Here is a 16,492-nt window from a genome sequence, read left to right as displayed (position 1 = left end):
GTTTATGTTGCTTCTCCTGTGTATGTCAGCTGTGCACTTAGGAGGCTCACTGAGAAAGCAGTTATTCTGAAACCAGAGGGAGTACTTGCAAGGAACAGGGGTACTCTCCTGAACAGAGGTGGCAGCTCTGGGTCATTAACAGAGTTACTGGTGAGAGAAATGCTTGGTGTTTTCTCTGTCTCTCTTCAAGCTAAGTATGCCTGATGTGCCTAAGTATGTCACCAGCAGCGATGTGCAAATGGATAGGGATGATCAGTGAAATTCCAGCTGAAGAATATGAAAGGCAGATGTGTATTGCAGTTGCTTTCTCTGGCACAGAATTGTGGCTTTGTTTGATGAGCGATCATTTGATGCTGTGGTTCCTAAAGCTGCTGCTCTCCTATTTTCAGGTGAAGAGGAGGATGGAATAGAAAGGACTTGTGACACCCTGCTCATGTGCATTGTGACCGTATTAAACCAAGGCCTGCGAAATGGAGGTGGTGTGGGAGACGTGCTCAGAAAGCCTTCCAAAGATGTGAGTGCTTTGGCTGAGCAAACACATTACTCCCTGTGCATTTCATGAATGCCAAAGGCAGTTTTTAGAGGTTATAGACAGTATTTGTATGTAATCTGCTCTAATGTCACACAGTTGATTTATCCGTGTAATTTTTACATCCCAGATGGAATATTTAATAGGAAGAGCTAAGCTTGGTGTGATGGTGATACTTGAAGAAAGGAACTTTAGGTAGTACTTTACCCCTTCTGAAAAACTGGAGCATATTGCAACATTCCAAGCACTGCTAAGAAGCATTGCTAGATTGGATCACTTTTCTGTTACACTAGGAATTATGAAAGCAACCTTTGAAAGAGTTTGATTGATGAGTGTGTGTAAAGACCAGCTGAAATTCAGCACAGCATCTGCCCTCCAATAGGTCCTATTGTTTACTTGTACTCAACTAGCATTGAAGTCAGAAGAAAATTTCATCTATCATAGTATATGGTTCCAGAAATTTCCTCAAAAATTCCATTCATTTAAGGACTACTATTAACATTGGGACAATTTAATGAATTTTTATATAAGGTCAAAAAGATGGATGGATGGAATTTCTCTTTGTGCTGATAGTAGGAATCTAAGACCTATCTCATAGCTGGGAGGTTCTACAGGAACCGTAGTCCATCCCCATGAAGTCTGTGAACACTTACAGGCTTTGAAAATTACCTTTGCTACTTAGCAGTTATTTAGTGATAACTACATTAAAGCACTTCACAAAGTAGCACTATTATCCCAATGGATGTGGAAAACAGTAATTTCCAATCCTGTGTTGTGGTGAAGGAAAAGGCTGGGGTTTTATGTTACTCCTCCTCACACCGAGTGTTGTCTCCTGTTTGCCACAGAACAACTTTGCTATTTTTAGAAGTGTCAATGGGAGTCCAGTCCATCCTTTGCAAGAAGGAGAGTAGTTGTGATGCAAATAATAAAAGAGTGGGATGAAATGGGGAATGTGAGCACTTCACGTGTGTGTGTATGTATGTGCATTGTGCTCCTGAAAGACAGGAGCTTGGCCTGCTCACTCCGAGCCGGCTTACACAGCCGTACAACTGCATTAGCACAGCACTAAAACCATGGATGTGCCCTGCTTGGGTGCAGAGTGTAATACCCTGGCCTTGGCATTGCATGAGCATGCCCCCCTCCCCTGGTTTCCAGTGGTTGGGTGTGCATACTTGGCATTGCTCTGGGGTATTCTATCGTAAGCATGTCCTGGTGGTATTAGGACGAGCTGTCATAGCTCTCAGTGAGTACTAGAAACTGCATCTCCCTGTTTCTGTAGTGGCAAGGTAATTATCTTCACTTGAGCACTACACTAATGCATCTACACTGCAGCCAATACACATGCCAGTGTCTTCTTCATGCTGTGTGAAACAACAGGAGTCCCAAAGCCATAAGAGCACATGGTGCCAAAACTTCTTTGCTTAGTCTCATAGGTAGTCGCTGTCTATTTATGTGAGAAAGGCTAGCAGAGTTTGGCATGTGAAAAAAAAGATGTGTAGCTTTGCTTGAGCTAATGTAAAAATGTTTAATATTTCAGAGGTGTTCTATTTTTGTATCTTATTGCAACCTTACTGGGTTTTTTTCAGGAGCCCTTGTTTGCTGCACGAGTTGTTTATGATCTTCTGTTTTACTTCATTGTCATAATTATTGTTTTAAACCTAATCTTTGGAGTCATCATTGATACATTTGCTGATCTCAGGAGTGAAAAGCAGAAAAAGGAGGAAATACTGAAAACAACCTGTTTCATCTGTGGTAGGTGTTACTGAGCTATTGAGATGTTTGGTGGATAAAGGAGTAAAAAGAACTACTCCTCAATGAAAATGCATGAACCTAAGGTGTGATTGTCTTCTACAAGGAAAGTCTGTAAAAATGTCAGTTTGGTTCCAAATATATATATATAAAATATGCATAAAATATATGTTATATATAATACTCTCAGTAGGAAAAAGATTTGGTTTATGACTCAAAAGACAGCTTTGCTAAGAGGTGACTTTGAAGTCTCCACCCAGGATCTGAGGGAGAAGAGCCATGTCTCACACTCACATTATCACTACTAATGGAGATGGTGCAGCTGCTGACTGTTTCACAGAGCTTGATGCAGATGAAAGTACAGCTTGCTATTTCACAGCACAGTGCATTCCAGAAGGATAACAACAGCAAAATCTGCTTGTTTCACAAGGTGATATGAAACAGGGAGAAAAAGAATTAAATTAAAATTGTCCCCCAAAAAACTACAGATAACATGCAATTGAGGTGCACTCACAAAGAGGAGCAGACAAGCAGACATTGAATCCTTCAGGGGATGTTAGTAATACCTTCTTTTTTGTAGGCAGGGTGTTGTTTCCATGGCTGTACTGACAGGGATGAACGCTGTGCAGAGCACAACAGCTTTAGTGTCTGTGGAAGGCTCCACAAGAGATCCAGGGTGGAAAGCTGTAACAGTGATGCACATTTGTGAATCCTGTCCTTCCTCACTGTAGTAATTTTCTTCAGAGATTTCACCCCTTACAGGAATAATAATAAAAAAAATTGTTATGACTACAGCTCAGTAAAAACTCTATGAGACCAAAGCTGCAGAGACTCACCCTTGCTGCTAGGTTTAAGTGCACAAACAATCCCACTGCTGCTGAAGTGGGACTGTTCACATGCTTGATGCTAAATGTGTGCATAAATCTTTGCAAGATCAGGACCTAGATTACACGCTGTGTGCTCACCAGTATACATTTAGAAAGACTCAGAGCCAAGACTTGTAAAGCACTTTATAGCCCTCAGCATAGAAGGCACTGTAAAACTAGCATATTTATTATATTGTTATTGTTATTAAGAGGAAATATCACAAAAGAGAATAAACTCTGCAAGCACTGGAAGATTTCTGTCAGGAATTCTGTCTGGTCTGGTATTCTTGCCTGGCAGTTACTGTATGCAGTTATAGCTTTTAAATTAAGATCTTTCAGATTTATGATCCTTTAAATTATGTTCCTTTCTCTAACATATTAATGCATTTGGGTGGGTTTATGTGTAAATTTATTTTTTTCCATTATTTTCATGTCTTTCTGCAGGACTGGAGAGAGACAAATTTGATAACAAGACCGTTTCTTTTGAGGAGCATATAAAATCAGAACACAACATGTGGCATTATTTGTACTTTATAGTTCTTGTCAAAGTTAAGGATCCAACTGAATACACTGGCCCGGAGAGCTATGTGGCACAAATGATTGTGGTAAGTCAATTTGGGCACATACTTTATACAACTGAGAGATGCTCCTTGCAGCTAGGGCAGAGATTATCTTTTTATTTCCCCCCTCTCTCTGAACAATGGGAGACATCGATCTCTGTTTTTAAAGATCTTTTAATGTGTCTTTGGCAGTCTGCAGCAAAACCCAGTCTTAAATGTAATGAAAAAGATGAAGGCACAGGCCACAGTCTCTGGTTTGGCGTTCGTGCTCTCATGCTCTGTGGATTCTGCTGCCTCATTAGCCAAACCAGGGGCAGAGGAGCATGCATCATAACATCTGCTGCTGCTCAGGCTTTGTCCAGTATCTCTGGGCTGCTGTCCAGAAAAATAACGTCTCCTGCTGAACAGTGAAACACAGGGTCAGTGTTGAGGGCCAGTGCTTTTCTCCTGTGACTGCTCTGAACAAGCTATTGAAAAGACCAAGAAGAGCTGCTGCAGGGATTTGAAGAGCTACAGAAACTCCCTCCTAAAGCACTGAGAGTGTAACTTGGATTCAAAGAGAGGAATTTGAGGACACTGGGGCAGAGAGAGGTTTGATTACATTTCATTTCCAGCCTGCTAGCAAAGAGAGGGAGGGTAGATTATCAAGGCTGTCTGGCCTGGGGCTTCATTTTTGAGGAATTCTTCCTTCCTGTTGGGATATTCTGGTGCAGCATTTTCTTCCCATGGACTTCCTGGCAGATATTGCTCTACTTAAGGCCTATGCCACCGTCTGTGGCTGCAGAGCTGCCATATGTCTGAATCCTGTAACCAAATGTGCATCAGGCTTTGCTGTTTATGCATTTCTGGAGCCACATTTATTACTGAGAGTATCTGCTAAATTATCCAGAATCACAGAATCATCTGGGTTGGAAGGGACTTCTGAGATCATCGAGTCCAATCCTTAATCCACTACCACTTTTGTTACCAGACCATGGCACTGAGTGCCACATCCAGTCTGTTCTTAAAAGCCTCCAGGGATGGAGAATCCACCACCTCCCTGGGCAGCCCATTCCAATGCCTGATCCTTCATCAAACGTTTGATTACATATACTACCCAACCTCACTAGTGAAGTCCTGGGTGCCCTTTTAGTCTTGAGTTTGGCCAAGGGGAAGAGTCTTCTTTAGCTTCAGCAATCTTCAAGTCAGGCATCCGGTTTAAATCGATCTCAGCTCCCTGCCCTGTCAGTGCTGAAAGCTGGTTATTTATCCTGCCTTGAGACAGGTGTCTAGGGTAGCTGAGGTGACTCTGGTATTGCTTTTCTCACTCCACTGAGAGCCTAAATGATTAGTTTAGACAAGATGCCTAATTGGGAGCTGGCTAGTGTTAGAAGAGACAACTCCCACCCACAGTGCAGGCTTAGGCAGAGCTTACCTTGGGGAACTTGTGTTGGTGGAATGGCTTGTGTTTAGGCAGAAGGGCATGCTTGGATGCTGCAATGAAATGGAGCTTTTGTAAGTGCTACTATCACTGCATAGGAAGGTGGTGTGGCAGGTGATGGGAATTTGGTGCACAGGTACAGAGGAACAGATTATGTCCATGGAAATTTTGATCCTCCAATTTTGTTGCCCAGCTTAAGGTGTTTATACTGTTAGACAGTAAGGAACCTACTCTTCTGCAGTATGGTGGGTGAGGTAGAAAAATTAAAACAAGTTATTTGTACCTTCTGTTCCATTACAAGAAATTATTGGTAGTGTCAAGTTGTCCTCTTACACATGAAAATATTTCAGTTTACCTCAGAAATGCACTTGAATTCATGGAATCAGTAACATTTCCACACACTAGGGCTCATCTCATTTGCCGATTCCTTCCCTCCTCCTCTTCCTTTCCCTGCAATGTTTGCATGATTTTAAACGTCATGAGTATGTATGTTAAGTATTAGTCTTTCATTCTAAGGGCTGCATTAATATTCACAGTAAGTGTATTCATCCTGTGACAGCAGTGGTTTGACTTTTCTGATGTAATTCACTAATGTATTTTATGCTTGCATTAATGGTAGGAACTCCTGTTTGAATATCTAAAATGTTAGCAGAAAAGTGCCAAAACACTTGTGACCTCAAGCACTGAACTGATTTCTCAAAGCTCCTGTTCCTCTGTGGCACAACACTTGTGGTTTAAGTGAATAGTGGTAATCCAGATTTTGGGATTGTTAAAACCTCTGAAGGAAGGTTTATTTTTTCCTTGGGTATATATAACGTTAATTGTTGTTCTGGATGACAGGAGAGATACATATGGACCTATAAGTGTAAAGCTTATATGGAATGGAAGAGGGAATGGGCAATTGGAGGGAGAAAAAAACCAAACCAACAAACATTTGAATAGACTACAAGTGGCTGATGTGGGATTAGTAATTGTATCTTTGTGTAGTTTAAGTTCCTGAGAACAAAATCTAGGGAAGGTGTGTGGCAGAAATACTGGTGCTGCATAGCAGAAGCTACTGGAACTGTTTGAGTGAAGAAAAAAGGACTCTCTGTTGGAGTCAGGGAGGTTAGGTATACCACATGGAACAAGGAATATTAAGAAATGAAAGTAAATAATATTACTGGAAGAGTGAAGGATTCTGGAAGTATGACAATCAACTGGAAGAAGAGATTTAGAGATAACAGCTTTACTTATTACCAAAAGAGTCAGAAGGAAGACACTCAGAGGTGGCTTTGCAGCTGTCAGCTCTATGAGCTGATATTCCATACATGTTTATGTGTTTCAAACACACAGTGATAGTAATGAATGTAGTATGTGAGATGTACCACACTCCATGCAGATATTAAGCCTGAGGTATGGATTTTGTCCTGAAGACAAAGAAAGAAGCTGATTCAGACTTTGTGACAGAATGAAAGCTGAGTGACCTTTCTTGTGGTGCTGGGAAAGGTGACCTAGTCCCTGGTAATAGCCCCAAGTTGTGATTAGGGTATGGCACAAGAGAGGCAGACTTTCACAAGGGAAGTGGGGGTTGCCAGTGGAACTGACTCATTGCTGAATGATGCTCACTGGGGGTGGATGGCAATGTGACAAATATTTTTAAAACAGGGTGGCTGGAACAACAGGGCAGTCTCAGGACCCCTTTGAAGGAGACAAGGTGGAATGAGATTTTATATTTCAGGTAATACAGACTATGGCTGAAAAAGCATGAAACATACTCCTGGAAAAGCTCTCTTAGCTCTACTAGTTTTTATTATTATTAGGAATGCCTTTTATGCCTGCTTCTGTGGCTTTAATGGATCAAACTCGAATTCTGTGTTTTCACAGACAGATTACTTAGAGAGAATTTCTACCCAAAGCCAATCTACAAGATTCAGATCCATCCTTAAATACATTTAGGTCAGATTTTTGGAGTATTCTGCAGTAACTTTTTAAATAGATATTAGAGTTTAGCTCCAAGTATCATCATTCACTACCCCTACAATTGTAGTTAGGAACCAGTTATTATTTGTACTTGTCTACTAATGTCTTGCAAAGTATTGCCAAAAGTAACATCAGAGTGCTTATCAGTATTAACTAGGTGCCAGGGAAAATGTCTACAATTTCCGATACTCTCTTTTCTCCATTGCACAGACCCATCAGGATGCAAGAATATGAGTGTCTGTAATATGACTCTCAGTCTTTTTTATATATCATTTGTCCAGCAAACAGTGAAGCATGTGGTTTGAAGGCTTGCTGATAGCACAGCTGGAAAAAACAGGAATATTACTGCGTTCTCATTTCAGAATATTATTTGGGAAGCTGGGTGCCAGACAGATGGGAATCACTTGCGTGTCTGACTTCACTTCCCCAGTTTTCCAATTGAAGAAAGGGAAAGAAACTCACAGGTTATGTTATTCACATCCCTCACTCAAAGGCAAGATTTTTGCTGGTCTCCAAGTTCACTCGAGTTTCTCTTCCAGGGGGTGACTTGTCTCAAGGCATTCCCATTATCTCCATGTCTCTGGCTTCAAAAGACCTTGGGCAGACCTCACTTTCTTCCTCTGGACTGTGGACATGGGCTGCAAGCTCCTATTGTTCCCTGTGATCTTGTTTTTCCCAGTAGCTCTGTGTTTGCTTCAGTGCTTACTTAGCATATTGCTCTGAGCAGTGACAGAAGTCATCAGTAGCTCTCCAGCTTTCATAAAGCACAGTATTATTTTTCTTTTTTTTTTTTTTTTCTTCCTTTTCTTTCTAGAAAAAGTATCAAGCATAAATTGTATTGTAAAACAAGGCACGGTTTATATACCTCGAGCTTTTCAGACAGTTACTTTATGGAGATGTTGGTGGGAATAAAGCATTCCAAGTCTTCCAGGATGCCCATTCTTCTTGCACACTATCTTATATCAGTTATCAGGTGAAATATTAGTGAATATTAAATCAAGTCGATAGGTTTTATTATTTGTTCGTTATCCAGGACTCCTATATGAAATCAGGCAGGTATTACACAATATCCAGAAAGACAGGAACTTTGAAAAGCTGGCTACATGCCTTGCATTTGCACTGAGAACCTGCATGAATGATTCCCTATTTGAATTTTCATTCCTGCAGAAAAAAAATTTCTTATCTGACCCAGTTGACCAGAAATACCATCCCAAGCAAACACAGAGATGCACATAACTTGTAATACATAGATGCAACAACTCTGAATGTTCCTTGTGTCTATTTTTCAGATGAGACAGTTTAATATGATAACTGGAATAGTGAAGGTTTGTGCCAAATTTTTATACTTCTCTTTTTAGAGGCACAGTTTGCACGCACGGATTTCACCCAAGCATTGGTAGCTGCAAATAGTCAGTAGAACAAAATGTAGATAAGCTACTGAATTTTTTGAACCAGAACAGAGAGATATGAATTAGCCTCTGGTTTGTGCTTCCATTCATTTGCAAAAATAAAAGGCTATTGGCATAGTAATTAAATTAATTATTTATCCATTGGAAGAATGACAGACTTTAGCAAATGAAGCCTTAAAGTTGTGTTCTCCTGTGCTCTGGCCACAGTTCTTAGCAAGTTTCATAATGGATTTTATCAGCATTAGCACTACCTGTCATAACTACATAATTGCAGCACCTAATTATATTATTACTTATTTACTCTAATTATGTAATTGGATGTAATTGGTGCAATTATGTAACTCCTCAATCAGCTGAACACTGCTCTAAAACCAGCCTGTGTTCATAAGAGTAAAGGATACTGCCATGTGTTAGACCATCTCCCTAAAACAAGGCAATCTTAGGTGGAAAATCAAAGGTTCTGTTCTCCTGCCGTTGCAATCACTGGGACCATAAGCTGTTTATACAATGATAGTATCTTAAAAGTATTCCTTTACATCTTCTTTCATCTGTAAATTTATCTCAGCTGAAAGGCAAATTCCTCATCATAATCTCTCTTTGGGCTACTCAGGATCCCAACACCTCCACTGAAATCAAAAGCAAAATTCCCAACAACCTTACAAGCACCAAGTAGAAGAGACAGATTGAGCAACACCACCCTGAAATTCTGAACAGTGACTTTCTTACTCAGTTCTTTTAAAAACACTCTGGTATCACAGCAATGAACGGTCTCTGGTAATGTGAGAAAATATTTTAATGTCTTCGATTTAAATATGTTGAATATTTATCAGCTTTTATTCATCTTTTTTGTTTTAAATTATTAACTGAGAGAAATATTTATCAAATATTATGGCCAGAGCCATGTAATGAGGAAAAATGCCCATTTTGAAACATTCCAGTTGCTTTGTTGTTTGTTTGGGTTTTTGAAATACTGGAGTTTGAAAATTGATCTGAATTTAGCGCTCTCTTGAACTGGTGCTGTTGTCTGTCTTCTTCCTAGCTCCCCATGTTTATGCCTTCTTCTTCTATTAGATACCCAGAAGTGGGTATTAAATGCAAAAGCAGCACTGGGAATAATGCCAAATGAGCGACCGAGAAGCCTCACAATAAGTGTCACTCTGCCCATGCTGTGTGCTGGCCAGCACAACCCCATTTCCCTTGGCATCCTTTTCTCCTGCCTTGCTGCTCTGCTCTGCATTTTTGCTTTACTCCCATCCTGGGAGCAGAGGTGTGATGTGAGCTGCTCACCACGTTCAGATCTCAGCAGTGATGCCGTGAGGTCCTGGCCAGAGTCACTCTAGGTGGCCGAGACCAATCAGCACAGCAGCAGGGACAGGGGACAAACTCCCTCCTGGAGCCAGGGTTACTTGCATACAGTCCTTGGCACACCCGTGTGTAGCCTGCAAAGGGATTTTTTTCATTTTAACCAACCTCAGCAGAAGTCACTGACTGTCAAAACAGCAAAAGTGTGAGCCAAGCAGAGCCTGACAGCTGTGGGTCCAGAGCCTGGCTGGCTGTCCTTTCACACCTCGGGGCAGTGAGAGTTTGTCCCAGTGTTGGTTAATGAGCATGAATTAATTTCTGATGCCAAATCCTGGTCCACCCCTCCAGCCTTATGTCCAGCAGAATCAGTGGCTATCCCTGAGCAAACCATGGAGAACCCTGGCTCTGGAGGAGCCCAAAGGAACAGACAGGTGAGGTGAAGGCAGTGAAAAAGTGCCATAAGGAAAGGGGAAGCAGGCACTGACAGCAGGCAGGCGAGGAGGAGCAGGGTTTGTGGAACAAGCTGTTCTTTACTGCTGTCAATTTTTGTCAAAGAATGTAGTAAAATAGTAAGTTCTTAAGAGGGCTATTGACCTCAGCTTTTAAAATGCAACTTCTTTAGAGAAGACAAAAGGTTCTGACATCCAGAAGTTTTCTGTTCTGTTATCAGATTTTTTTAATTTTGGAGACAAAAATTTTCTCTGCTGATTTTTATCTCCAGTCTATATGAAGTTGTCTTATATCTGAGGATTGCTAAACACAGTATGGGTACAGAGAACGACCTAAACCAGAGAAATGTGAATCCAAAGTAACATGAATGCTGCAGAAGGGGCACTTAGCTTGTCAGGAAGACACCGTGGGTGTGTTTTTCACGTGCACTCTGGTGATTCATCCCAGACAATTTAAGAAGTTTTCTTCCCCAGATGTCCACCATACCCTGCTGTTGCAATTAACCACAAGAACAGAGGGGGAAGGATGAGCGACGTGTTTGTTTGCTCCTGAGCTTCTGCAGTGAGCAGCCTAGAGTACTAATGTGAAAATTGATGGCCATTGATGTCACGCCAGTCTGAACTGCACTGATTGAGGAGAGAACACACTACTGATTCCACTGCCTCTTTATAGGTAGGATAATATCAGCAGATAAAGGGCATACAGCTGATAGAGGTGACCCCTTCAACTGCTACAGCTAAATCTGCCAGGGATGGTGAGCTGTGATTCTTTAACTGTCTCGCTACAAATAAAATGTATTTTTAAGGTTTCTTCATTACCATAAATTTTAGTTCACCAGGAAGATTCTGATCTGGCAACTCACAGGCTTGAAAATGCTTACAGGACTTCTCCAACACAAATGCTCTGCTGAAGTGGGACATGGAGTTTATAACTTTTTGGGAAGCCAATATTGCTCCCATTGTTAGGACTGATTTATTTTACTTTTTAAAACTGGCCTTCATCCAAATATTAGCAGATGTTATCAAAGCAAAACTTGAAAGGATAAGATGTATTTACATATCATTAAGCTAGGCAACTTTTTCTTAATTACTTTTAAAAGACTGATATGATGCATGTCACATTATGAGTAATTACTAACCATGGCAGTAATGCCAAGAGCACAAAAGCTGGGTGCTAAATAAGATCTGAAGTCTCTCTGACAGCCTAATTTCCTAGAAAATACAACGTTGTTTTTGTCTGCAGTTGGGTTTTCATAAAATAAGCAATTAAAGAAATACGCCTAAATGATTTACTGCTCCTTTTCTTTTTCTTTTTTTTTCTTCTTTTTTTTTTTTTTCTTTTTTTTTTCTTTTTTTTTTTCTTTTTTTTTTTTTTTTCTTCTTTTTTATTGTGCTCAAAATAGTAAAGCAAGCAAGCACACAGCTCTCTCTCTCATTCCACATGGAAGCAGTTCAGAGCTTCAGCTTAGGTGCACCAGGTCCCAGAGAAGGTCTTTTTTTCTGAATCAAGGCCTGCCTCAGATTCACAGAGGATCTCAGAACTATGGAGTGGTGATACAGTCACCAAAATAGAGCTGTAATTGTGCTTCACCCAGGTTCAACCACTGTTTGGATATATGAGGGGAGGTGAGGTCCTCTCTCCTCATGTACTCAAGTGTTATCCAGTGCAGTTCTACATTTACAGAATATATTGAGGCACTATTGTTTTTCCTGCTGCTAGGTAGTTACTGAATTATTTCTCTACTGTTGCTTTTCCTGTTTTCAAAAATAATGTTCATTTCTGTAGGTAGTCCTTTGCTATTTTTGCTTCTCTGTACAATTTTGCCTCTACATCATCTTGTGGAAGTGTTGAACACCGCCCTCTCCACTTCATAAAATAAGCAATTACAGTAACGTGCCTAATTAGCTGGTTTCCTGCTCATTTGTGCATTGCTCAGAGCATGAAAATTTAGCATCACATGAGGACTTTGCAGCTTTGCACAAAGCTCCTGTTCCTCAAGAGAGCTGAGCATCTCCTTTTCTACTTCAAGGGCTCTGCATCCTCCATACATGGGCTCTTTGGTCTGCCAGAAATAATTTAGTTGACCTGCTTGGATTAGGTGATGTGTGAGGTACAGGTAAACAAAGGGAAAGGTGAACTTCGTTTGGTACCTCATTTTAAAAGCTTGAGGTTTCCATGGCTTTATGTTTATACACACTCTTTCCAGCCAATATTAATTATCTTGGTGCTGCTGGAATGGGAAACCACGGATCTGATCCTGCCTCCTTAGAAGTGATGCCGTTAGCTAGAGTGGGAGAAAGATGGATAACAACAACAGATGCTGCAGGACAGGCAGATGTGCTGTGTAGTGAGGGTATGGTGATAACCTTCACCCCCTAGCTGACTCAGGAAGGGAGGGAATGGCCCTTTCCTTGTCCCTGGTGCCTCCATACTCTCAGCACCTCATGTTCTTGTTAACTCCTGTAGAGGCAGGTCCCAGCATCAGTGCGTGCCTGTCTTATTTTCTCTTTCTGAATAAAAATCTCTATTGTAATGGCAGGTTACACAGTGGAGCCCAGAACTACCCAAAAGTATGTTCATTGAGACTGGGAGTTCTTTCCCCCTGAGGTCTGAAATCAGTGGTTTGATACAGCCCAGCACCAGTCTTTTTGGACCCTGTGGTATTGTGGCCCAGTTGTAAGCTTAATTTGATTTCCTCTGCATTTGAAAGATTTGGCCACCTGTCTGTTGACCAGTATTTAGACTTTGAAAGCTGTTTTTGCTATTAAGATGTATTCTGCCTTGACAATACAGTATAGTCACAGCCTCCTCGTCCTCCTTCCAACTTTCAATTTATTCAGTTCGCAAATTAAAATAAATGAGCCGAGTTAGGTTCCTGTTTATTTGTTTGCTGCTGGCCTTCAAAACTCACGGAGGGGTCTGGACACGAGGCTGTGTTCCTTGAAACTTGCAGATCCCCACGAACATGGAGTGGAGGTGTTCCAGCTGGAGTGCCCTCAAGCCGAGCAGCACTGCTGGCAGGACACAGGCTGCGGTTCCCTGCTGGAATCCACTCCTGCCTTGACCTGCCAGAGACTAGAGCTGTTAGCTTTCCAGGCAGCTTGCAAAAAACATCTTTTATCCCTTTGTTCAAGAAGCATGTGGCCTGAGATGGATCTGTGTGTGGGCAGACCTTTATTATGTGATTTCAAATGGTGGAAAGGCTCTCCGAGGCATTGGATAGGCACCTACTGTTGCACTTAAAATGCTGGCAGCAAGAGGGACTCTCATGGGACTGGCTGTGTATGGCTGTGCCTAATGAAAGCTGGACCTTAACTGAGGTCATGGGTAATGATAAGAAATTCAGCTGCAGAGGAATGATGTGATGAGCAGATCCCAAAGCGTGTAAACTGAATTAATTTGATTTTGCACTATGGGAGAAGCAACAAACACAGAACACTTCAATGCTATTTGAGAATATTATTGCAACATTTGAAAACAATTATTGTTCTTTGGATTACAGTGGGACGAAGCTTCTGGCTTCTGCAGCCAAGGCAGACAACTGCAAATCCTGAGGAATAGAAGGACTATGGGTTTGCCCCAAAACCTAAGGGCAATTATTAAAAGAATGGGGAGATGAGTTTGCAGTTGTTGCCTTACCAAAAACACCATTTAAAAGGTAAATAAGAGTGAATCTGGTTGGACTTGAAATAGAGCAGTGAGATTCTGCAAGAAGTAAACCAGGGTAAGGATACAAAAAATGTAGCTTTGCTGCTGAGTTCTTACAGGTCAGAGACAGCAAGATTTGGGGGAGCTGGGTGCAACATTAGTATGCCCTTGTTTTACAAGGTGTTATAGATATGAAGTAATTTCTTTTGTATATTTGTCATGGGAAGAAAAATCCACCAGCCCATGTTACTCTGCATAGATACATTTATCAGTTTGTATAGCTTTGGTCTCATTGTGCCATTTATCTTCTGGAATCAGCTTTACAAGATTTGTGTCAGGTTTTCCTATTTGGTTGGAAGGCTAGTTCGGGAAATCTTCTCTCTTCTTAGTGTGGTGGATGTGTATATGATAAAAAGCTAAGATTGCATCATCTTTAATAAAAGAGAAGATATATAGCCTAAAGAAATCAGATTAGTCTTAGAGAAAGAAATCAATCAGACTGGCAAATTGTATCTGTGGGACAAAGTGCAAAATGTTTGTTTCATACAGTATTTATTGAACAAATTTGTTGAGAAGATGGTTAAAAATGCTCTGCAGGGGAAAAAAAGGGGAACCATTTTGTTCAATTTAAATGACATTGATGTATTTTTTACATCATGAAATCTTGCAATATTACCAAAAACAGTCCCTGATAAAGTACTTTACACAATTGCCTCATAGGGTATTTTGAGATAAAAGTATATATCGGAGATTGTAATTTGGCTGCATCCAATTTATATATAATGGAACCCACTACAGCCATCCTACAAAATTCAATAGATCAGGAATCACATTATACTTCTGTGAGTTTGGGGTAGTAGGAGCTTTGAAGAGTCTCCAAAACAAACAGGCAACTTTAAATCATATTTAATGAATCCTGTGTATTTTGTACACATGTGATTAAAATGTTTTGTCTCTGTTTTTCATTTTGCTGGGTGCTGCTGAAAGAAAATTGTGAAACCAACCGGGTTTGTGAAACCAATCATCTGCTTTTTCTCAATAGAAAATGTATTTTAACTGAACAGAGAAAACCATATTTAAATACTGGGCTGAAAAAAAAAACAACCCAAGGAAAAAGAAAGAGCAGATCTGTATAGAAGATCCATTTCAGTGTCTTCCTAGCAATGTGAGCAAGAGCACTAAATGAAAATGCAGCATAGGCAGATAGAGGTTCACAAAATACCATGGTCTTTTTTTTCTTTTATTGATCAGTGCTTGCAGCTTCTTTCAACAGCACACTGTAGATACAAACCTGAACGAATGGATGTTTCACCTTGAGGGCCTGGTTTTGCTGGTTTCCACCAATTTCCCACAGGGAATAAAAGTGCTCCATACTTCCCAATAGGCAGGTGGCACCTTGTGGGATGTGCCATTCATCCAGCCACAGCCAGATCTTCTGAGGGGCCTCTTCTTGGCCATCGTGTCTGCATGGGGAAGGAGCTGTGCTCCCCATGCAGAGGGGTGTACAAAACCCATGGGCAGCAAACATTTGAACAAATCAAGCAATCTGAAAGCAAGCTGGTAGAGTTCAGGCCCTTAAGGCTGACAGGTGGCCATTGCTTGGTGTTTTTTTGTCAAGAGACACGTCAAAGAGAAACCTCCACCTTTTTTCCTCTCCTCTGATTGATACTGGAGTATATACACTTATGCAAGTGTATAGTGTATGCATGATCACATTGTTGCTTAAAGAAATGTATGGCCCATTGGTGATATGTAATGATTCTTATGAATTTTAAAAGGAAAAGTTGTTCTTTAAATTGTCCTTTTGTACCACACCAAGGGCTAAATACCTCAGAGTCAAAATGGGCCCAAGGCAGGAACATTCAAAATGCCTCTACTCTGGCAGTATCCTAAACCAGAACAATCGTGCTGCAATCAGCAAAGCTCTGCCTGTGTGAAGCTGAGAACAAGGTCAAGTCCTGAGCCTCTGAAAAATGAATCTCCAGCTGAGTCTTTGTATTTCCCAAAGATTCTGTTACACCAAATTGAAGCTAAAGCTAGGAAATGGACAGTACTTGAAAAATACAACGTGGCAGAATACAAGGCCAGAGAATTAAAGCTAAATGTGAAATAACCCCATAAATTTTGTCAATTGTATGCCTGAAACCTGTGCTACAAAAGATATAAAGTAGAGGTCGTGGTTTGGAGTTTAACTGTGGCGTTAGACCCTGATCCACTGGATCAAATCAGCACTTACATTGACAAAAAAGGGTCAAAATCTGTGGTGTCCTTACTGGCTGAATAGTAAGCAGACATCATCTCTGTCCCCAGCAGTGGCATGGAGCTGTAGGGTATATTTACATTGCAGTGGGATTAGTGCCATTGGCTTTTGTCTGGAGGTCAGTATCTGTAGTGCCCCTGCTAGCATGATTTGCAAAAGAAAATCAGTATTAAAAGATGAGCAGGAGAAGGAGGGCTTCAGTGGGGCTAGTGCAAGCAGTTTGAGAGGAATGGCAAGGGACTGGAGAAGCACTGTAATTCTGTTCACTTTTAAACACGGGAAGCAGAAATACCATTACCATCCAGATAGGTGTGAGCCTGTCAGAATTTGCTGAAAC

The 16,492-nt window shown here is 40.9% G+C and overlaps 1 protein-coding gene across 2 annotated transcripts in view; it reads left to right on the top strand.

Annotated features, from left to right (window-relative positions):
• Positions 1-16,492, top strand: part of ITPR2 (inositol 1,4,5-trisphosphate receptor type 2) — a 258,336-nt gene that overhangs the window by 230,253 nt on the left and 11,591 nt on the right. For both annotated transcript variants that reach the window (XM_071733154.1, XM_071733153.1), the window contains 3 exons: positions 390-514; positions 2,116-2,281; positions 3,589-3,749. In XM_071733154.1, the coding sequence (XP_071589255.1) occupies positions 390-514; positions 2,116-2,281; positions 3,589-3,749 (452 nt within the window). The remainder of the gene's footprint in view (positions 1-389; positions 515-2,115; positions 2,282-3,588; positions 3,750-16,492) is intronic.

This window comes from Heliangelus exortis, chromosome 1 (genome assembly GCF_036169615.1).
Source record: "Heliangelus exortis chromosome 1, bHelExo1.hap1, whole genome shotgun sequence".
Taxonomy (NCBI): Eukaryota; Metazoa; Chordata; class Aves; order Apodiformes; family Trochilidae; genus Heliangelus; species Heliangelus exortis.
Note: the sequence above shows the minus strand (reverse complement) of the source record. Positions and strands in the feature narration are given on the sequence as shown.